Source organism: Engystomops pustulosus, chromosome 1, assembly GCF_040894005.1.
Source record: "Engystomops pustulosus chromosome 1, aEngPut4.maternal, whole genome shotgun sequence".
NCBI lineage: Eukaryota > Metazoa > Chordata > Amphibia > Anura > Leptodactylidae > Engystomops > Engystomops pustulosus.
This window is the reverse complement of record NC_092411.1, coordinates 150,175,035-150,199,872: the sequence shown is the minus strand read 5'-3', so window position 1 is coordinate 150,199,872 and position 24,838 is coordinate 150,175,035. Positions and strand designations below refer to the sequence as shown.

The 24,838-nt window shown below is 39.5% G+C and overlaps 1 protein-coding gene across 1 annotated transcript; it reads left to right on the top strand.

The window, feature by feature from the left end:
- The first annotated feature begins 2,436 nt into the window (after nucleotides 1-2,436).
- On the top strand, nucleotides 2,437-24,590 carry NCLN (nicalin). The gene is made up of 15 exons (XM_072110677.1): nucleotides 2,437-2,829; nucleotides 5,136-5,326; nucleotides 7,956-8,100; nucleotides 8,197-8,291; nucleotides 9,484-9,564; nucleotides 9,647-9,750; nucleotides 10,219-10,307; nucleotides 10,480-10,619; nucleotides 12,716-12,894; nucleotides 13,433-13,520; nucleotides 13,611-13,649; nucleotides 13,891-14,054; nucleotides 16,318-16,371; nucleotides 23,819-23,897; nucleotides 24,097-24,590. Exons 1-15 carry the CDS (start codon nucleotides 2,655-2,657, stop codon nucleotides 24,154-24,156), a joined length of 1,683 nt encoding a protein of 560 aa, XP_071966778.1. The 5' UTR covers nucleotides 2,437-2,654; the 3' UTR covers nucleotides 24,157-24,590.
- The last annotated feature ends 248 nt before the right edge of the window (nucleotides 24,591-24,838 follow it).

The following is a 24,838-nucleotide window of genomic DNA, read 5'->3' as shown; positions in this document are numbered from 1 at the left end:
TGATAGAGACAGGTTGGAATTATATCTGCGAAATGCTAGATTTTTGTTAATAACATAGAATTAGATAAGGTGTTATTTTATTATCCTGAGTACTTCTCTTTGTGGGAATAGCCATTTAAGTAGAAAAACATAAGAAAACCTGTAAAGTTTGTTGTCTCCTTAATAGTACTAATCTACAGAATAATTTTATCATACTTTATACTCTGCAGTGAACTGCATAAAAGTGTTAAAAACCTTAAAAACTTAATTTGAATCATTATGCTATTTTTACCATAAAAAATAATCCATTGGAAAATTCAAATCTTACCACAAAAAACAAGCCATCATCATAAATATAATAATTTTGGATTCCCCTTTTGATTCCCATGGTGCCCTTTCACTAGTTTCCATCAAAAAGTGATGTATTTCCAAATTCAGGAGATGTTATGTAACAAACTGTAGGCTGCATTTCTCCCCTTTTGGGCTAAAGCAACATACATTCAATTTCATGGACCCAGGATACTAGATTCTATGAAATATCTGTAAGGTCAAAATGTTCACTATGCACCTTTGTTTGAGGGGTTGAGTAAAATCAGTAAAATTGGGTGATTAAAAGTAAACTATATAAATTAGGTAAAAAAAAAAACATGTGTAGATAGCACCCTAACAGGTGCGTGTTCAGCTCACCCTACAGTGTGATGGTCCACGGTGCTCTGGCATCAGCCTTAGTGCACGAAAAAGGAAAGACCACCGCCGGGTCCCGAAACAGCAAAAGGTACAAGGAATCTCAGCACTCACACATGAAGCCACCAGGTTTGGTTTAAATTGATTTCTTACTCTTTATTCACATCTCCGGAACAACATGCAGTTACAGCTTAAAAGATCGACGAGTTTCGACGCTTGTGCGTCTTAGTCATGATCAGAGGTATCACCGTAATGAGGTATCACCATAATCATAATGAACCATAGAGTACATATAACATATTGGGGCACATTTACTTACATTCCCCTCTGTAGTTCACAGAAAGTGCATTGTCCAATGATAATGCACTGTGCCGCGATTCACTCAAAATGGTAGAATTGAAAACATCATCTCATCTTGCAAAAATTTAAACCACACACAGCTCCATACCCTCAAGTATGAAAAAAAGTTATCAGCGGCAGAAGATGGCAAAATAAAGAATTTTTTGTACAGGATGTTTTAACGTATGAAAATATTATAAAACTTATATAAATTTTGTATCTCGCTGATTTTAACGACCCAAAGAATAAAAGAGACATGTCATTTTGGGAGCATATTGAAAGCCATAAAATCCAAGCCAAAAGAAAATGGCCCACATGCATTTCATCACCAATTTCACTGCATTTAGAATTTTGCAGTGCAGAGCTCTCTCTATATATGGCTGGTGTATAATACAGCTGACACCTGCCTGCCGCCCCCTAATCGTATTGACCCATAGAATAAAGATAACATGATTATTAGATGAACACCATAGAAAAGTAAAAAATCCAGTACAGAATTGATGCTATTCTACTCCTTCATAAATTTTTAACAACAGGGGATACCAACCCCAAAATGGTAACACTGGAAAAAGCATCTCATCCCACAAAAATAAAATGCCGTCACATGGCCCCAAAAACGATAAAGCTAAAATTTTTATAGCCTACAAAAGGGGCCAATGAGAAAACTAAAATCCTAAACATTTCAAAAGTTATGAAAATGTAAAGTAGACATATGGGAAATGTTATTCAGCACCTTATTTAGGTGGTAAATCTATCTGCCTGAAAACATAATGATTTCGAATATGGCAAATTTTTCTAAAAAAATTAATCATTTTTCTTTTTTTTTTGTAAATAAATGCAAACTTATCAGTCAAATTTTACCACTAACATGAAGTACAACATGTCGGGAAAAAAAAAAACAATCTCAGAATCGCTTTGATAAGTAACAGTGTTCAAAAGTTATAACCATATAAAGCGACGCAAGTCAGAATCCAAAAAAATGGGACTTTCGTAACGCGACACTAGCGCACAGGGAGTGGGGCTTGGGGCGATCGCATATGCGTTTCCAGAGAAACGCATGCGTTCGGATTATCAATCGCATGCGTTTACTAGGAAATGCATATGCAATTGGCCCGAGCCCCGCCCCCTGTGCGCTAGCATCGCGTTATGAACGCGACGCTAGTGGAACATGTGAATGCACCCTAAGCTGTAAAATGGCTGCGTCCTTAAGGGGTTAAAAGTGAAAGATTTCCCCACCCTTTAATGTGGCTGTTCCCAAAATCAGCTTTAGCTGACTACTCAGGACCTGTCCATTAGGGGGCGCGAATGTCCTTCCCCTTATGTGTAGCAGCTGAAGGAAAACCGGCTATTTCCCGTTTAAAAAAAAAAAAAAAAATCATAACTAGTTATGACTCCGCCCACTCGCCCTCTATCTTCTTCTCTTTTGACCCGTAATGAAGGACCTCAATTTGGGTGTCCACGTATCGCCTGTCGTTATGTGATTGGCCACTTCAGCAGGCCCCACGGATAGGTGTCCAAGCAGTGCCTGCTGGTCCCCAGCTGCTGTGGAAGCTGTAGGCATTTGCGCTGTCGCCATAGAACTAGTTCTCGTCAGCCTCCTCGCTAGGTGCCCCCTCGTTACCTCGGAAGAGAGCTCGGTAGTCAGCGGCAGGATGCTGGAAGAAGCCGGCGAGGTGTTTGATAATATGCTGAAGGCGTCTTTCCCACTGACGATCATCGTGTTCATCCCGGCAGTGCTCCTCCTCGTGTCTCCCCTCCAGGCCGAGGCCGCCCATGAGTTCACGGTGTACCGCATGCAGCAGTATGACCTCCAGGGCCAGAGCTACGGTTAGTGAGGCGCCCATTCGGTCCGCCATGGAGCTTGCGGAGGTTATTAAGTGACAATTGCGGCGGCTCTTGCCTTCTGTGTGACCACTGTCAGGGGAGCTTGGTGTGGGGTTCTATAGTTATGGGAGTGCTCACATTCTATAAACAGGCTACACATTATTATTATAAAACGCCACATAGGTAGTAATCGAGTTTTTCATTCATTCTTTTACTGATCTGACGCTTACAACTAAGAGAAGCAATGTCTCTGAAAGAAGAGGGCAATGGAGATGGTGTAACACAAGGTGGGGCATGGGGGAGGAGGATAGATTTCCTCAGACTACAGCATTCATGGAGATTACCACATCATAAATATTTATGACATATTAATATAATTCTGATTTGTGAGGAGGCAGCTCTCCACTGCTTATTGAAAACCTTACACATGTCCTGCTAGACAAGGTGGGGGAGGTCTGAGAAGCTGGAAACGCAGCGCTTTCTGAGACGACTTGTGCTTAGGGTGATGCCACATGTCACGTTTTTGACCCGTTTAAAAACGCATGCGTTTTTTACTGTTTAGAATGCGTTGGCGGTTGCATTTTTAAAAACGGTCCAAAGGCACCACGTGTGGCACCACCCTGAGGCTGAGGGCGCGTTCACACGTTGCGTTTTCATTGTGTTTTAAAACGCATTACAACAGCTGAGATGAGGTGATTTGCCCAATTACATTACTGTTAATGTTTGCGTTTACAAAATGCATTTTGTTTTGTTAATGCATGTGTTAACATAGCGTTAACACATTTAAATAGTAATGTAATTAGGCAAATCACCTTTCCTCAGCTGTTGTAATGCGTTTTAAAAGGCAATGAAAATGCAACCAAAGCACAACTTGTGAACGCGCCCTGAGGATTTAGTTTTGTCATTAAAACCAGATAACAAAATACACTGAAAAAATGCAAATAACACATTCTAGATCTGAATTAATGAAATATTTTCATTTAATGCATTGTTGTCACCACATTTTGACTCCTTAATGGAAATTAAAATTTACCAATGGAGGCCTGGATTTGGAGTCGCACACAAAATTTAAGTGGAAAACACACTACAGCTGATCCAACTTTAATATAGTGCCTGTAAAAGAAGACAAAATGAGGCTCAGTATTGTGTGTGTGTGTGTGTGTAGCCTCCACGTGCCTGTATGATCTCCCTACAACGCCTCAGCATGCTCCTGATGAGGTTGCGGTTGGTTCCCTGAGTGATCTCCTCCCAGACCTAGACTAAGGCCGCGGTCACACGTACCGCTAGACGTCCGTTCCTAACGCGACGCTAGCGCACAGGGGGCGGTCCTCGGCCCAAACGCACGTGCCTTTTCTAGAGAAAGGATGTTATATGCAGCAGATCACTCTACGGCTTCTCAAGATTTGCCAATCCTGGTGTTCTCTGACAAAAGGCCAAACTTCTTGCATGGTGTTGGGCTGTGAGCACAATCCCCGTCTATGGACGTCAGGCTCTCATACCATCCTCATGGAGTCAGTCTTTAACTGTTTGTGCAGACTCATGCAGTCACTCATGGCAGTGCTCCTCCTATTACTCCTTGCACGAAGTTGGGTTGGGTTGCCCTTCTACAACCTTCTCCACGTCTCCTGGTGTTCTGGCCTGTCTCCAGGTAGCGCTTACAACCCCTGGACACTATGCTGTCAGACGCAGCAAACTTTCTGGCCACAACTCACATTGATGTGCCATCCTGTATGAGCTGCTGTACCTGTGCCACATGTATAGGTTTGCCGAGGTTTTTTAGTGAGCTCATACAGGTACATGGAGGCCACACACAATATTGAGCCTCGTTTTGTCTTTTTTTTTTTTTTTTTTTTTTTTTACGGACATTACATCAGTTGAATCAGCCTGTAGTGTATTTTCCACTTTAATTTTGTGGTTGGCTCCAAATCCAGGTCTCCATTGGTTAATAAATTTAATTTCCTTTGATTTTTTTTTTTTTCTGTGATTTTGTTGTCAGCGCATTCAACTTTGTACAGAACAAAGTATTCAATGAGAATATTTAATCCATTCAGATTTAGGATATGTTTTTTCAGTGTTCCCTTCAGTGTTTTGTTTTTTCTTTGCTCATGTTCATGAGGCTGCCACCTTGCTTGCGCTCTAGAAAGAAGTGTAGCTAAGACACATGTTAAAGGTTTAGATTAAGCTTTTCATCTGATAAAATGTTCTTCTTACCTTTTTTCCTTATGTTATATACATAAATTCATAGTTTGTGGTTGTTTGAGTAAAACTATATTTCAAAAGATTTGACTTGTAATTTTTCTCTTTTGCAGGGACACGGAATTCGGTTCTTAACACAGAAGCTCGTACAGCAGAGGCTGATGTACTCAGCCGGCGATGTGTGCTCATGCGCTTAGCAGATTTCTCTTTTCAGCAGTACCAGAAAGCACTGCGCCAGTCAGCTGGTGCAGTAGTTATCATCCTTCCTCGTGACATGGCAGCTCTGCCACAAGATATAGTACAGGTGGGACTTTTTTTTAATATTGTTTTATATTTTTACTTAACATACTCTTCTAGAATAAATTTGATGTGAAGATTTAAGGCCGCTTTTCTCAGACACTCATAACAATGGTGGTAGTCACTCATGTGATGAATAATTGTGTGTAGCATGGAATTGGTTTAAGTCTATGTTTATAGAATTGGTTTACAGCTAGGTTGTCGGTGACAATGCTGTTTGCCTGTATTGCATTTATAGTTCCATGTTGCAAACAAACAACTTGCCTAACTATTAGGGTTACGCTACCATTACAGTTGAGCTTCATGTATACATACACACGGACAAAGGCGGATTAAGACTGCTATGGGCCCTGGGTTGTATGAATATTATAACCCCTACAAGTCTGGAATTCACTTCCTATATGTAGTACTAGAATCAAGCTTTTGGGAAATGGAAGATACATTTCTTCTGTCTGCTTTCAATATGTGGCTTCAGCACCCTTAGAGGATCTATTAAAGTACCTGAAATGGCTGCTGTGGATATGAGCATTGAGAGCATGAACAGATCCACAAGGATTTGATGGGTGAAGGTCCTTCTCAGTATAAATTCGTGAGTGGTTCGTGTAACCAGGTGCCGCACAAACCGTTCATATCATAATCCACTACTGCAGATGGGCCATATTTAAGGGAGTATTCCCACAAAAAGATTATTAAATATACTCAGGATAACAAAATAACAGATTATCTAATTCAATGTTAGTAACAAAAACGTATACAATACAACATTTTACAGATTTAATTCCAACCTGTGTCCTGGTGTTACATTTTGGTTGTCCCTGGATAAGACCATAAACTCCTGTACTATGGCAGCTGCCACTTTCAGGAATTGCTTCTCTTGTACTGCAAGAGGCAGAGAGCACTAGAGAGGCTGCCTGTCCAGCAGCAAAGGAGACAAAAGCTCTACAGAAAAGATAAGGTCTTCATCCACGGGAAGGGGGCAGCGTAGCAATGCTGACTGTGTGTTCTATAGATGAGGTAGCAGAGCTGGATGTGTCTTACATCCATCTTGTGACTCTTATCTTTCTCCTCTCTCTTTTTCTATGTGCAGATACTAGTAGAATCTTCAAAAGCTAAATGAAAGTGTAGCTAAACCCTGTACCCTGATAATCTAGTTGGTAGAGAAAAGTTATGATTTTACCAAATTATTATATGTGACCCCCCCCCCCCCCTTTAAAAACAAACAGAATGATGCCTGCTTTGTTCTGCTTGTCCCTTTCTTTCCAAAGTTATGGCATTTTCTGTTCTGAAAGTGTTTTACAAAAATCTTTCTTACCAGAGGTAAAGTGGGTGTAGACTTATGTCTGTCTATGCCCTCAAGCTGAGGCCAGTTGGCCACAGATCCCATGATGCCTTGTATTCTTTCTCAAAGTAATGTAGAATTAAATCCATTAAGTTTCCTACAAGTAAATTCACTGAACACTGCACATACAGGTTGTATATGATGACAGCCTGGCAGCTTCCATCACATGCAGGAGCAGGGGAACTATAATTAGTGGTACAAATCACAAGTAACCAGTTACATCAAGTCTATTACCTGTGCTGTGTGAGCACCAAGCTTAGCTAATAGCTTATCTTCACAGTGCACAAAGTGCACTGACAATGTGGCGGAGGGGAGCAGCATGAGGTGCAGAGAGAGACAGAGAACATTCTGTAGAATCAGACTGGGATGGAGGGACTGATAGGTAACAGGGGAAATCTTGGAACAGTCTTGGAACGCATTCAGCTCTGCTACATACACCGAGAGCTCTGTCACATGACCTCCTCCCCTGTGAGCTGGTAGCAGCAGCCCCTCACCTCTTATGAAACCGTCCAGTTTGTAGAGTTTGTTTATTCTATGGACTCCAAGGCTGGTTAGCTCAAGCAGGGAAGCAGCTCCTGCAGCACTGAGGTAATCTGTGGGGTATAGCATCAATCAAACTGCTTGATTTAGGTAACAAAGATAATAGGCAAAGTTGTTTTACATCCCAAGAGCTATTGATTTGTGTAAGGGAAAAAAAAACCTTTACAGTTGCTCTTTAAAAAAACATCCACTCTTTAGGTACAGGTACACAGCATGTCATAGCACAGAGTGATCAGGGAGTGTCTGCTCAGTTAGTGCCCGCCCACACTGCTGAATTTTACACTGACCTTTATAGACAGTGATGGCAATAAAAACAGCAATACAACTGACTAAAATTGCAAGGTAAGAGTTTAAAAATAACTAAGGGGTTAAAAATAATTGTGTTAACATCACAAGGGGATTAAAATTTGAGAACTTTCTTTCATGGGTAACACTCTTAACATAAAGTATGCTGTGCTTAAAAGGTACTTCATGAACTACCCAATGGGCTGTTCATAGTGGTGTAAAAGCTGGTGATAGGTTTCCTTTAAATTCCTAAAAAAATAAATATAAGACTCTACTAACTTCTGACTATTTCTACAACTATTTAATTCAAGACATGTATACACATGTACACACCAATTATAAATCCTTATTGGGTTTAAAATATTGTATTACCTGTACTCTTCATATATATATATATATATTTTATATGGAATTCAGTTGTAGTAAATGGATAAACTGAACCAATAATTGGCTTTTCTTTTTTTTATTCAAGCAATTCATGGATATAGAGCCTGAGATGCTTTCAATGGAGACTCAGGTTCCTGTTTACTTTGCTGTGGAGGATTCAGAAATTCTATCTATATATGAACAGACACTTTCAGCTTCTGCTAACCAGGGCACCTCTTCTGCTGCTGAAGGTGAGTCATTCTATTAGTAGATGACAAACCTTGTGAAAAGATGTCAGATGCTATCCAAAATGTAATTTACTGACTGCACCATGCTTGTCCATGTAGTGCTCCTTCACACTGCTACTGCAAATGGTTTCCAGATGGTGACAAGTGGAGCTCAGAGTAAGGCAATCAGTGATTGGCTGGTAACCAGTGTTGAGGTAAGTGTCTCTTAGAAGGTTTTTTTGTATTTGCATTATACTACATATATCCAAGGGGTTCCGTGTAAAAATGATTTTCCACCAACTCATGGGACTCTTGATAGGATGTCAGCAGGTGACAGTCAGTGTTGAATGAATGATTCTCACTAGGATTGTTCCTCCCCATACATCCTTCACTGTAGTGTATATAACAGACAATAGAAAGCAGATCAAAATAGTACAAATTACAGACCATGTGCTTGTATCATGCATAAAACGGCAAAAGAGGAGATGCAGTACAAAGCATTGACTACGCAAAACTTTAGCTACCATTAAATATGTAGAGTAGGGTCTGAAAGTAATAGCCTATCGGCATCCAGATAGGACTTTCAAACTGTACAAAGAAGAAGGGATGCCCATGATATATTACAAGTTATGGAAACTTTATTGTAGGTAAATATCAAAACACATTTAAAAACATTTAAAAAGCACTATCAGTGCTAGAATAAGCCAGTAGACCCTGTGTCTAAGAAGTAATGAGTAATAGCTATAATCAGGTAAAGTGCAACAGCGGTAGAAGAATATATCATCAAATAAATATCATGTCCACAAGTGTGGTATAAGTCAAGCATAGATGTAGGAGCTAGGCACCAGGAGCTAAAGGAAGCCTGTTTAAGCAGGCAAAACGCGTGGGGACTCCTACATCTAGGCTACATAGGTAACTATGGTTTGACTTGCTGCACAGCAGCTTGACTTATACCACACTTGTGGACATATTTATTTGATGATATTTATCTTCTTCTACTGCTGTTGCACTTTACCTGATTATAGCTATTACTCATTACTTCTTAGACACTGGGTCTACTGGCTTGTTCTAGCACTGATAGTGTTTTTTAAATGTTTTTAAATGTATGTGTTTTGATACTTACCTACAATAAAGTTTCCATAACGTGTAATATATCATGAGCATCCCTGCTTCTTTGTACAGTTTGCAAAACTTTAGGTAAGGCAAGAAATTTAGACCAACTTATTTCAATCTTGTATCTCAGTCATCATTTCATATTCATTATGTCACATTTTGTTATAACATTTTATTTGTTAAAACAAGTCACTTTTGCCTGGAGTGTAAGTTTGATGTTATTCTAGCATATTACTTTTGGGGCTTGCTTTTCTAATGAGTAATCCTAAAATGCAAAATTTTTTTTTTTTTTAGGGACGTCTGACAGGCCTGGGTTCAGAGGATCTTCCTACCATTGTCATTGTAGCTCACTATGATGCTTTTGGCGTTGCACCAGTAAGTCAGTATTGTAAATGTAAGGGTGAGACCGGTCAATGATATAAATTCCCGAACTACAATATATATTATTTTTCCCTAGTGGTTGTCTTATGGAGCAGATTCTAATGGCAGTGGTTTGGCAATCCTTCTGGAGCTGGCACGCCTCTTCTCTCGGCTGTATACATACAAGCGAACACATGCCAGGTAAGCAAGTACCACGCCCAGAAACTTTGACCTTGTTTTACAGCTTGGTCATGGTCAGCTAGGAAATGGATTTGGGTGGTTTTGAAATTAAGGGGTTGTCCAGCCTTTATAAAAATAATGTATCCAGCTCAGGGGGGACTGTAAAATGTCAGTGCCATGCGGGCAGAGCCCTCTCCATAGCCGGTAAGTCTTTGCTGCATATTGCCCCTTCCCGACGCGTGCCGTACTAGTATCCCGGTCCCGGTGCACGGAGAGGGCTCGCGGGCAAGCCCTTTGCAGCATATTACAGCAAAGGCTTACCGGTAACACCAGCTATCGGTGCTAGCACGTGTTTTACATGTTTTTAAGTAATTGGGCATTTCTCTTTTATTGTTTAGAGCATTCTTCATAATTCTTGCTTCTATGTACTGACAGGTTAGTCTGTTTGTGATTGTCATCGGCTTTTAAATTTGCATTTCTTATGCACAGTTACAATCTGCTGTTTTTCGCATCGGGAGGAGGGAAGTTTAATTATCAGGGAACAAAGAGATGGTTGGAAGATCATCTGGACCACACAGGTATGAATGAAGAATGAGTATAAGCGACATTGAAAGGGGACAACGTGATTCTATGGGTGGTTCGTGTCCCTAGGTCTGTATTGGTCATAAAGCATGCAAGAAAACGGGCTAGGGACAATAATGTAAAATTGCATACAAACTAGCTGCTACTCTAATTTTTATTTTTTTTTAGATTCAAGCCTACTTCAAGATAATGTGGCTTTTGTGCTGTGCCTGGATACTGTAGGAAATGGTAACACTTTGCATCTACATGTGTCTAAGCCTCCTAAAGAAGGAACTTTACAGCATGCTTTCCTCAGAGAGCTGGAAATGGTAATTTAAGAAGGTGACAACTACTGAATTGGTAGGCAGACTTTTGGCGTGGACAAACCTTAAAGAAAATGTACCATTTGCTTTTATGCATTATAAACCAAACATACCTTGAGAATTCTGTAGCTATGCTGATGCGAAACATATCTTATTTAATCCCTGAACTGAGTGGTTTTGCTGAAAAACAATTATTATAAAATTATGATAATGAGCCTCTGTCGCTCGAATGGCTGCTCCGGTGCTTCTCTTCTTGCCCTAATTATGCACTGCTTCAGAGAATGATGTAATCACTGTGTTGTCACTGACAGGCAGAAGTAATCAATTGCTGCATCATCTCCCAGCTGCTGTGTATGAGTCGTCCAGCTCAGGTCGATTAGTCCAGTCTGCACAAGCTCAGTGAAACACAGCAAAACCACTTAAATCAGAGATTAAACAAGATAAGTGTCTGCATTAGTGTAGCTACAGCATTCTCAAGGTATGTTTGGTTCAAAATGCATAAAAACAAATGGTAGATTTCCTTGAACCCCTTATCACCGACACTAGTTTTCAGCTCAATGACCAGACTCGATTTATCATGATAATTGGTTATTACTTCGAAACGCTTTAACATATCCAGGTGATTTTGAGAATGTTTTCTCTTGATACATTGTACTTCATGTTAGTTATAAAAATTAAGTGATAAGTTTTGCCATTTTGTTCTGAAAAAAGTGAAAATTTGGCAAAAGTTTGTAAAAATTATTCAAATTTTCCAAGTTTGAAATCTTCTGCTTTCCAGACAGGAAGTAAAACTACCCAAAAAGCTTGATAATTAACATTTACGGAATGTCTGCTTTATGCTGAGATGATATTTTATGCATCCTCTCACTTTACTAGGATGTTATGAGGCGCAGAACTTTAGGTGCGATTTTTCTCACTTTAATGAAAATTGCTATAACTCACAGTTTGAGGGACAACTCAGCTTTCAAGTGACTTTGAGAGGCCTAAATAATAGTAAAACCCCATAAATTACCCCACTATAGAAAGTTCACCCCTCAACATATGTAAAACAACTTCTATTAAGTCCATTAACCCTTTAAGTGTTTCACATGGGTTAAAACAATATGGACCTGCGATTTAGAAACTATGGAATTTTTTTGGAAAATACATTCATTTAGGCCAAACTGACAGTTTCAGAATAAATAAAATGATGAAACACACTGCAACGTTTGATGCCCAATTCCTCCCGAGTGTACTGATACCCCATATGTGGTGGTAAACTTCTGTACGGGCGCACGGCCGAGTATAGAATGAATGGAGGCACCATTCACAGCAGATTTGTATTGTCACATTGTACGACCTATAAACTTTTTTTTTTTTTTTTTTTTTTGGTAATGCAAACATACGATAGCTTATTTTTTTTACGGGATGAGATACAATGTATAGATAATTCATTTTGGGGGTCTATAGCTTATGAGATTTTATTAACTATTTACTTCTTGGCTTGAACAAACGATTGTCCGATTGCTTGTTCAAGCCTTTACACTGCAATACACTTGTATTGCAGTGTATAGTGAAAGTAACTGAGCATGCTGCGCATGCTCAGTTACTTACAGCCGGGTCCTGCCAGGAGGGCAGAACCCGGCGGGTAGAGGAGCCGGTAGCCCCGGGTCACTTGCCGGACCCGGGGGCAGCAGCAGGACCGATCGGATCCCCCGGTAAGCACACCGGGGGATCCGATCCACAGGGGACACACTTGCACGCCGTGGTCATGCTTGACCACGGCTTATAAGGGGTTAAATCGGATTTTTCCCGATCCCGGGTGTTAGTGCCGGGTCTGGGCTGTAAAATCACAGCCCGACACCGGCACTTGCAGGACCCGGTGTCCCAAAATCTTCTTCTGACGCGCCGCCGTAGAAAGGTGTACGCGTCAGAAGAAGTACCCTTAATGACCGCCGTAAAAAGCCAATACGGCGGTCATTAAGGGGTTAAGCAAAAAAATAGGTGTATGACCTTACCACCTAGCGTCATTACATTTTAGATATTGAATTTTGCTCAAATAATAAGTATTTTTAATTACCTGGAAGACTTTTTTAATTAAAATATTTAACTTCTTTACCCAGATTATTTCAACGCAGTTTCCTGAGGTAAAGTTTTCCATGGTTCATAAGAAAATAAACCTGGCTGAAGACACATTGGCGTGGGAGCATGAACGCTTTGCTATCCGCAGACTTCCATCTTTCACGGTCTCGCATTTGGATGGACACCGTACTGGTCACCGCAACAGTGTTCTGGATCTAAGGTGAGTTACGGGATTCTACCTAAAGCACATTGTCTCACTAGATGTTTTTTGTCAGTAGTGATGTAAAGGTACAAAATTCAACACCAATCAATATTAACACTAAAGCTTCATTGCAGACACATTTGATAACTGTTACAGCTGATTATTGTAGCCTAGGACTAAAGTACAATAAATTACCAATATCCAGAGGTCCGTTTGTAACTAGGGGTCGTATGTAAGTCGAGTGTTCTCGACTGCCTGTTTATTGGAAAATTGTATAACTTGTTATAATAATACAAACAAAAATGTATATTTGCTGAAATGAGAACACCCCATTAACCTTTGTCCTCCTGTACCACACCAAGCGGTTTTCCTTGACTTCAGTATTGATAACCTGCACAATAGGTCAATATTATATTAAGGCTGTTAGGCACAATGGTAAACCCTAAAAACCCCTTATTCTAGTCCTACATTGACATTAATTATGATATTCAGAATCTTGTACTTTGATATAATTGTGTAATTTACTTTGTAAACTTAAATTTGCCGTGTGCTGCAGTTGGAAAGTAGACACCGAGGTGCTGGCCCGTAACACACGTATACTTGCTGAAGCACTCACCCGTGTCATATACAACCTCACAGAGAAGGTATTTTACTTAAATTGTCTTTTATCTTCTTTTTTTTTTTTTTTTTTTATCTCAAGTCTGTATCCACATTTTGCTTTTTTGTGATTACAGGGAGCTCCATCTGACCTACAGATCTTCACACAACAGATGGTAAGAAAAAAACTAAGGCCAAGTTAAAGGAGGGTGAATGGCTGCAGGGGCATAAGTCACAGATGTTGTATTATCAGTACATAATAATCAATACGTTTGTGCTGTTTTTTTTTTTTTTTTTGGAATCTAAATGCTGTAGACAGGGAGGATATAATGATCCATTACTTTGGAAGGAAGTCTTCTTTTTTTTTTTTTTTTTTTTTTTTTTTCTATCATCTTTATGTTTTTGTTTTTTTTGCAGCAAGTTCAGAAGGAACAGCTAGAAGCAGTGATGCAGTGGCTGACCAGCCAACCTCGTGCAGCACAGCTGGTAGACAAGGACAGCAATGTCCTCAACACTCTGGAATATTACATGAGCAGATACTTGAAAGATGTCAAACTTTATCATGTCAAGGCTGACAAAAGGTAAATAAGGAGATCTAGAAGTCAGAAAAAGTGATAGAGCTTTACATGGTGTTAAGATACAAAAGGCACAAGTGCTTTCCTCGACATTGTAAGTGATTCCATATTGCTTATAATTTTCTGTGCACCATGGGAGTGGCTGGTAGGTTCAATGGACATTCTTGCCCAGTTTTACTATTTTACTTTCCCCCTGCATTTGACAGTGTACTGCTCATGATGTAAAAATGAGCCAGAGTGGGTGTAGCGGCCTTGTGGCCTTGCCCATGGTGCACCCTAATAATAATTAGCATTCATATAAAAATGAGGATGTCTCTGCTTTCAAGCCACAGATATTTTCCATAAGAGTACGATAATGATGCCGGTCTTTTCACCTATAGAAGAAATGTCTTGTTCATATTTGACAAAGAAATTGACATTTTTCATCAAATAAAAAAAGGGATATGTGTAACTGAAAGAGGCAAAATATTAGGTAATTAATCAAGATAATTCTTTGAAAAGTTCTGCATGGCTTTCTTGACATGTTAAGTGACATTTCCTGTCTTTTACCTCATCAGACATTCCTAACCCTAAAATGGCCACAGATGTAGGGTCATGTTATCTCTATCTGTCCGTGAGCAATCATCCTTCCAGTACCTTAATCTTGTATTCATGAATTATATTAGAGGGTTCTGGTAGGGTGACCCTACAACTGCCATTTCATGGTAAGGAATGTTTGGCTGATGAGGTAAAAGACCAGGCTTCAATTTACATATCAAAAAATAACTTTTAAAATATAACTGTAAAGTTACTTCACAAGAAATAGTTTTAGCACAGCTGGAGAGAACCTTTGACAACAATTCCAACGATACCTATATCCTGCTTTTGGCCTCTTCCTGTCCTGAAATGTAGTGCTGATAGATATAGGAATAAAAAGATAAACACATGGCAACATCGCAGTATGTGTGCAGGATCTGATTCCTGAGAATCGATGGGGAGCCTTTATTTGTGCATTCAAACTTCCACACATACAATTCTGCTGCATTCAAACTTTCAAACACAATCGGCTATGCTACATACTATTCCTAGGGCCAGTATAAAAAGTCTGCCTCCTTCTACTTGGATGACCTGGAGCATGTAATCAGTAATGTGCTTGTGACGTCACTCAAGGTCCTGGAAATTTTTACATCCTGCCAGCAATAATGAGGACCGATATTCTCCTGCAATAGTGATGGGAAGTCTGGTTTGTCTCAGTGAACTGGGTAATGAGCCTCTGCTCACTAAGAGGAGCCGCTCTTCGGGCTCCTAAACGGCTCCCTATGAAATATATGTTAGAGAGCCTCAGGCCACTTAGTCACCTCACTTTTAGGGTACACCCACACATGCATTTTTTGATGTCCAAACCAGTTTTCAGCTTTTCTCAATGATATGTTCTCACCTATTATAATCCATAATGTATTTGCAAATGGTGAGCTTATTAGGGGCAGGGTTAAGTGTGCTATCGGCTCACTGAAGGGAGCCGTCTCCCTCGTTCACGCAAAAGAGAGAGCTCTTCGCGAACGACCCAACGCTATCCTTCACCCAACAACTACAGATTGTCTACTAGTGCCCCTCCAAACAAGATCCACCAACCCTCCTCTCCAGAGTACAGATAAGGATTCCCATGGCTAACAATATAAACAAAGAACAGCCAGGAGTACAAGGTAAAACACCTGCTAGCAGTCAAACGTCTGCACATACCTAATGAGAGTTAAAAAATTGGTTGTTTTAGCCTAGTGCAGAGTTGAGCAAAAGTTTTTATACTTTAGTTGTTCTTCAATAGTTGTATATTGGTAAATTACCTAATATCCTGCCCTGCACACTTACAAAAAAATGACGAAAAAACCTAAGGTAAATGGCACTTTAAAATTCTATGATAGAAGTACAACGCTAGAATTCTGGAGTCATATTGAGCTAAAATGACCTATCAAACATTTGAGGGGTTTGGACCATTTTTGGACAGTATCTAAAAAAAAAAAAAAGGTGTGGCCTCAGAAGAGAGGTGTTACCTTTTCTGGGCACCAGAAAATTCAGATGTAAACTAGACCAACTAAAGGCTGATCTAGAATAGACTTTACAGTTCTAAACTACTCTGTATACATCATCCAATATGATTTATCTGGTGCAAGGAAAAAAATGCTTTTGTTCAGCACTTCTTAAAATTTTTTATTTGTGTGTGTGTGTGTGTGTGTGTGTGTGTGTGTATATATATTTTGGATTTTTTTCTTATTTTTTCTTTTTTGCCCCACAGAGACCCAGAATTTGTGTTTTATGATCAGCTAAAACAAACCATGAATGCATACAGGTGAGTATGAAGTTAGACTGGACTTCCCTAATATGTTTTTGTAAATAATAATTCTGAACCGGTGTTCTATGATGTTATTAACTGCTTGCCTCTATATAATGTATGTGGGGGAATGTATTTATTTAGTTTATCCACACATAAATGTATGTGACGTGCATCAGAACCAAGGACATGGTATCACTTTAGGAACCAGGATGAAAATGCTTATCCTAGCTTTGAATCACTTAATGACACATGGTGTTATTATTTGTTAACACTAGTTGTTAAAGAGGTATGTAGAAGACCCATGGGCTGAACCCTCTCTGTAAAGCTTGAGATCAATGCAACTCAGGGTTGACAGAGGGCCACAAGTTGTTGCCATGACAGCCTGGAGTCTATGTGAGACTGAAGGACCTAAACAGATCTGTAACAGTCGGTCAGTGATAGATATATACAGATCATGTACAAAACTGCCATATACTTAGATACAGTAGTATTGCAATACATGGTAGGAGCAATCATACCCCCTAGGGCAGTGATGGCTAACCTATGGCACTGGTGCCAGAGGTGGCACTCGGAGCCCTTTCTGTGGGCACTCAGGCCATCACCAGAGATGACTCCAGGTATCTTCCTGCAGTCCCAGACGGCCCAGGACTTGCTGTGCACAGAGCCATTTTAAAGTGACAGCTCTACCTGGGACTATTTTCTGCTTTATTGTTGTCCTCAGGGTGGTGGTATAAATCACAAATTAAATTTTTGTGTTGGCACTTTCCGATAAATAAGCGGGTCCGTCTTGTAGTTTGGGCACTCGGTCTCTAAAAGGTTTGCCATCACTGCCCTAGGGTTCAAATACCATAGGGGCCTAAAAACCTGTTTAAAAAATAAATAAATAAATAAAAATTCTTAAAGTTTAAATCACCACCCTTTCTTTAGAACAGATTTTAAAAAAACATAGCCAACATGTTTATGATTTTGTTTATCACACATCCAAAAATGTCTGATCTATCAAAATATAAAAACTATTATTCCCGGTAATGAACTCTGTAATGGAAAATAGCACTCAAATGCCTCCAATTTTTTTATGTATTACGTGATGGCAAAAACGTGAAGCAATCTAAAGGTCTAAACCATAGTATGAAAAGCGTCTGTGCGAACACATGCAAACAAAAAAAAATGGCCATACAAACATTACTTATTGGGTATCGACATGTCCAAGTGAACTGAACATGTAACATTTAGGCTACATTCACACACATGTATGGGGGACATATATACGTCCCCAATACACTTCTATGGGCTCACGGCACTGTACGGGCGCCGTGGCTGTATATGCCTATGTAGAGGGGGGGGGGTGAGCTGCGCTCATCCCCTGCTCCTCTCCGCAGCGCCGACCCCCTACCCCAACATTTATATCAATAAAAGTACATCTTATCACGCAAAAAACAAGCCCTAAAACAGTTCTTTATCCCCTTCTCGACATTTGACGTAATAGTACTGCATCGCGGGAGGTGCGTTCCCCCAAAATGCAGTACTATTATGTTCAGGAGCCGGGGCCAGAAGCTGCGGGTGTCGGCTATATGTTATAGGCAACATCTGCCTCTAACACCCGCGATCAGAGACTTCTCCGATCGCGGGTGTTAACCCCTAACATGCCGCTGTCGTACGTTGTGCCTTCTGGCAGGACCCGGCTGTAACACACTGAGCATGCGCAGCATGCTCATTGTGTTACGTTACACAGTGTAATACATCTGTATTACACTGTGCAATGTGAAGTGATCAGTGGATCGCTTGTTCAAGCTTTCCTGTAAAAGTACATTTAAAAAAGTTAAAAACATGAAATAAAAACATTTTTAATAAAAATAATTAAATAAAGTTAAAGTCCCCTAAACACAAATATTCCCTATACACATGCAATTAAGTGAGGAAAAACCCCACATATTTGGTATCATCACGTCCGTAACAATCCGTACAATAACTCTGAAACATTATTGAACCCGCTCGGTGAACGCCATAAAAACAAAACCCGAAAAACACGCCAAAAATGTACTTTTTTTCTCTGCACAAAAATGTTCTAAAAAGTGATCAAAAAAAGTTGTGTGCCAAAATGGTACCACTGAAAAGAACAACTCAACACGTAAAAAAATAAGCCCTAAACTAGCTCTGTCAACCAAAAAATATTAAAGTTACGTCTCCGAAAAAATGGTGATGCAAAAACAAGTGAGATTTCCTCTATATTGGTTTTTATCCAGTAAAATTGTAAAAATAAATGAAAACCTAATATAAATGAGGTGTCACCGTAATCGTAGTGATCTGTAGAATAAAGATAATATAGTATTTTTAGTGTATGGTATATGACCCCCAAAAAATACAAAAAGAAAGGAAACCAAAATTGACATTTTTCTTTTCACCCATACATTCAAGAGTTAATAAAATGTCATCAATAAGCTAATGACCCACTAAAATGAAGTATTTGTAAAGTGCATCTCATGTCGCAAAAAATAAGCCCTTATATGTCCAAATTTCCAAAAAAATAAAGATTGTATAGCCAATAAAAAGTGACAATGCATAATCTGCTCTGAATGGCGCAGCTTCCCTTCGATGCCCTGGCGTGTGCCCATACAGCAGGTTGCCACCACATATGGGGTAATGTTATACACGGGAGAGATTTGGGAATCAAATTTTGTGAAGTGTTTTGGTATTTTATCCACTGAAAATTTGTACATTTTTTGAAAAACACATTCATTTAGCCAAAAAAATTTCACTTTCAAAATTGCATCCTATTTTGTTTTAACCCCTGTAAAACATTTAAAGGGTTAACAAACAAACAAAAGTTGTTTCACGTACGTTGAGGGGTGTAGTTTCTATAATGAGGTAATTTATGGGGTTTTACTTTTATTTAGGCCTCTCAAAGTGATTTGAAACCTGAGCAGGTCGCTCAATAGCAGGATTTTGCGGTTTTTATGAAAATGTGAAAAATCGCACCTAACGTTCAAAGCCTCATAACATCCTACAAAAATAAGTGTGCATAAAAAACTATGTCCACATAAATTAGACATTCGGTGAATTTTAGTTATATTCCCACGTATAAGACGACCTGGTGTATAAGACGGCCCCCCTACTTTCCTGTTTTAAATATAGAGTTAAGATATATTCGCCGTATAAGACTACCCCTTTTCCAACGCATACAAAACACCGGTAAAAATAATAAAAAAAAAAAAAACAGATTTGAATTTAACATGGTCCTTTTTTTAATTTAAATTCTTATGACATGCAGGCATATAGCAGGAAAACTGTCGCTCATAAACATAAGGCATACAACAACAACATTACCATCGTCCATTTTACTGTAAATGTTACCATACTGTACCTTAAATTTTTATTTTATTAAATATTCCATGCCATGTACTCAGAAACGGGGAAAAAATTCCAAATGCAATGAAAATGGTGAAAAAACGCATTTGCGCCATTTTCTTGTGGGCTTGGATATTACGTCTTTCACTGAGCGCCCCAAATGACATGTCTACTTTATTCTTTAGGTCGGTACGATTAAGAGGATACCAAATTTGTATAGGTTTTATGTTTTCATACATTAAAACAAAATTAAAACCACCTGTACAAAAATTATTTTTTGGCTTTTGCCATCTTCTGGCGCTAATAACTTTTTTTATACTTTGGTGTACGGAGCTGTGGGTGGTGTAATTTTTTGCGAAATTTGATAATATTTTCAATTATATAATTTTTAGGACTGTACAACCTTTTGATCACTTTTTATATATTTTTTTTATATTTTTCAAAATGGCAAAAAAGTGCCATTTTCGACTTTAAGCGCTATTTTCCGTTACGGGGTTAAACGCATTGAATAACCGTTATCATATTTTGATAGATCGGGCATTTTCGGATGCGTCGATACTTGATGTGTTTAATAATAATAATAATTCTTTATTTATATAGCGCACACAGATTACGCAGCGCTGCACAGGCATGTCAAATTGGTCCCTGTCCCCATGGGGCTCACAATCTAAACAACCTAACAGTATGTTTTGAAGTGTGGGAGGAAACCGGAGTACCCGGAGGAAACCCACGCAAACACGGAGAGAACATACAAACTCTTTGCAGATGTTGACCTGGGTGGGATTCGAACCCAGGACCCCAGTGCTGCAAGGCAGAGGTGCTACTCACTCAGCCACCGTGCCGCGTTCATGATTTTTACTGTTTATTTATATTTATGTCAGTTCTACGGAAAGGGGGGTGATTTTTAATTTTAGGGTTTTTATTATAATTTTTTTTTTTTAAACTTTTTTTTTTATTTATACTATTTTTCAGACTCCCTAGGGTACTTTAACCCTAGGTTGTCTGATCGATCCTATCATATACTGCCATACTACAGTATGGCAGTAAATGGGGATTTCCCTCCTCATTCATTACAATGTGCTGATAGCACATTGTAATGAATGGGTTAAAACGAGACAGCTTCGGCCTACGTGAGACCCGATGCTATCATGGCAACTGATCACCGCTCCCTGTGACGTCATCGGGGAGCGAAGATCCGCGCCAAGATGCTTTTTGAAGCCTCCGGCAGCTATCAGCACATTGTAATGAAGGGGTTAAAACGAAATGGCCTCGGGTCTTCTGAAGACCCGAGGCTACCGTGTAGACGGATCGCCGCCCCCGATGACGTCACGGGGAGCGGCGATCCCAGGTAAGATGGCGGCGCCCATGCACCGCTATCTTTTTGAGGCTGCCGGCAGCCATCACTGTGAAAACGCCCGTGATCGGTGCTAGCAATATGCAGCAAAGACTTACCGGCTATGGAGAGGGCTCAGACCATGAGCCCTCTCCATGCAGCGTGACCCGTGTATGTCTTCAAAAGTCGTCTTATACGCCGGAATATACGGTAAGTATTTTTGTGGTTATGACTATGTATGGAAAAAGTAAAACATTTTGAAGTTCGAAAATCAAGAATTTTTCCAAATTTTCACCAAATATCTGATTTTCTCATAAATAAATGCAAAACATACCACCAAAATTTTTCAACTAACATGAAGTACAAAGTGTCACGAGAAAACAATTTTAAAATCACTTGGATATGTTAAAGCGTTCCAAAGTTATAACAACTTATAGTGATTAGCTATTGAATCCCCCTAAATGATGTACCTGAAAAAGTGAATCTCGGCCCCCATAACAATCCCCCATTTGTTTTTTTACAATGAAAAAAAGAAATTTAGCCTGTGAAATGTGACGCTGCAAATCTGCTCTAAATGTCGCACCTTTGATTGTTTGCCCTGCCGTTTTCCCATACAACATTTACTGCCACTTATCAGAAATCTCCACACTCGGGAGAAATTGGGTATCAAACTTTGGGGAGCTTTTCGTCAATTTAATTTTGGCCAAAATGAATGTATTGTCTAAAAAAAATTAGTTTGTAAATTGCACCTACATTTTGTTTTAACCCATGTGAAGCATCTAAACGGTTAACAAACTTATTTAAGTTTTTTTTTTTTCAAACATTGAAGTGTGTAGTTTCTATAGTGGGGTAATTTACAGGATTTTACTATTATTTGGCCTCTCAAAGTCACTGAAAGGGAACCTGTCACCAGGAGACCAATTTTTTGCACTCCCCCAGTCCCCACAGAGCATAGTACATACACTGCTAAAGTGTTTTTGTATTAAAAATTGGTTTTACAGAAAAAAGATATGTTATATTGTACCTTTCATTAGCATGTGCTGTGTGACTAGGCAGTTGCCTTTTTGGGAGGAGCTGGTAAGGAGCAGTACCCCCCCCCCCCCCACCCTTGGGGAACAGCTTCTCCATGTGACCTTTTCAAATATATGAAAACACCCATCACTGGGCTTAGCGACGCCCCCTGCTCCTCTACAGCCAATCCCGAGTGAGGGGAGTTTTTCATATATTTGAAAAGGTCACTTGTTTCCCAAGGGTGGGGGGGGCTGCTCCTTTCCAGCCCCTCCTATTCGGCAACTGCCTAGTCACACAGCAGATGCTAATGAAATGTACAATATAACATACCTTTTTTTCTGTAAAACCAATTTTTAATACAAAAACACTTTGGCAGTGTATGTACTATGCTCTGTGGGGACTGGGGGAGTGCTAAAAATGGGTCTCCTGGTGACAGGTTCCCTTTAAAGGCCATGCCCCCTGCAACAGAGTGCACTCTCCTGGATCCTGTCTACACTCATTGGGCAGATTTATCAAGCTGTGTGAAGTCAGAATATTCTTAGTTGCAACATGGCAACTAATCACAGCTTTGAAAAATTCATGAGCACTGGTAAAATGAAAGCTGAGCTGTAATTGGTTGCCATGGGCAACTAAGCATATTCTGACTTTCATACAGCTTGATAAATCTGCCCCATTTTGTCAGAACATATGCTGTGCAGTGCTGAAAACTAGCCTGCCATGTGATGAGTGATTCCTGATGGACAAGTGTCACATGCTCCTGAGTGCACTCGCTGCATCATGAGTACCAAGGGCAGCCTATGTGCTGCTCTATGTCCTGACAAACATTACAGTTATTTTCCCTATCCCTGCATTTTGAAAAGGAAGACTGTGGGACAGGTAATGGTTGTCTAGATTTTTGTTTTACCCTGTAAATAGGTATTGGCCATTTTTTTTTTCATAAAAATGTGAAAAGTTGCACACAATTATAAACCACCAAATTATAGCAACTTGCAAAATGAGAGGATGCATAAAAACCCATGCCAAAGCAGACATTCAGGAAATTTTCATTATGGAGACTTTTGGGTGCTATAGAATTGGCTGCATCCTACCACTGTGTGCATTCACAGAAAAAAGGCAATAGGACACCCAAAATACAGTATTTTTCAGACTATAAGGCGCACCATCAATAAATGCCTGCTGAAACATCTAGGTTCATATATAAGGCACACCTGATTATAAGGATGAATGACCAGCAGGTGGCAGACCTGTGCACAGTTCAAGGCAGCTGTTGTCTGTCAGTATGGTTCATATATAAGGCGCACTGGACTATAAGGCGCACCTTTTGATTTCTGAGAAAATCAAAGGATTATTTGTGCGCCTTATAGTCCGAAAAATACGGTAGGTCTAGAGCTTGAGGTGGTCTAATATTGATACTTTGTATATAAGATGACGGCTGATGACTGGGTCAAGCGACAGCACTTCTATTTATTATGTTTTGTTCTATCCCATTATGAAGAATGGTTGGACCATTATATATTATTTTACCTCTTGTGGCACCCCTCTCTTCCTCATAGACTGTAAGCACTTGCGAGCAGGGACCTCACTCCTTTTGTTCCATACGAATGTTTGTGCTCTGTCATGTTCTATTATATTTGTATTTGTCCCCTATGATTTGTAAAGGGGTATGGAATATGATGGCGCTATATAAAGATTATTATTATTATTGGTATCTGGCACCTGAAAGCATATGTGTTGGTTAATTAGTTTTTTTTTTTGTTTGTTTGTTTTTTCCAGAGTGAAGCCGGCAATATTTGATCTCCTGTTGGCGATGTGCATCGCAGCTTACCTTGGTCTGGCATATCTTGCTGTTCAGGTATATGACTTTAAGCCAATTGGTATAGGTGTTGCCCAAAGAAGGCAATTGGAGCAAGGTTTTCACCAGCAGTATTAAAACTGAAACCTGAATTCTGAGTGGCTACTCTGGGCAGCTCCTGCTTTTGCATGTCCAATTCTTTCCAATTTATATTGAAAATCATAAATATCTAATTATTCTCTTCTTGGTCTTTTTACAGAATTTTGGCGTACTTTATAAATTAGTCCAGAGAGTGGCCTTGAAACCAAAACAGTTGTGAAGACACATTCCTTTGCCAAGTCTCCGCCATTGGGATCATAATACCACCTGAGAAGGGGTTTCTGATACTTGTCATTTTAGGCACTGGAAGCTGAATTTTGCCATGGCCCTTTTATACTCCTTTTGCATGGATCTCAACACGAGATGTTTTTCAGCAGAATAATTTGGTAGTTAAATATAGTTATCACAGTATGCAGATCTTTCCATCTGCCTTGGAGAAACAGACTACTCTCTGCTGGTACTCAGGATTTAACTCTGAAGGTTGAATATTTTTAATTATTTATGATACCCGGGAATATCCCACCTTTTTGCCTTTTTCATTTATTTTTTTTTTTGTTTATGCACTGAATTGCCCCATTGTGATAATTTAATTAAAGATGAGGATAAAAGTCTAAAAGACACTGACTTGATGAAATAATAAAGGAAACCAAGTAATGTGAATGTGTATCCATAACATCATGCAAAACTGCAGCACAGTTATAGGAGTCTTAATTCAAAAAGTTATTTTGAAATAATTCATATTTAATATAAGTGTGCAAAACAAGGTATTGTTAAATGTTTTTGGGTTTTTTTTTTTACATTTTACCCTCCTGCAAAGGGCATGTTTCATATATTCTAAAAGGGTGGCTCTGCTGTTGCATTTGAAAAGTGGTAAGATGAGAACTTGCTAATCACGTTTCCAA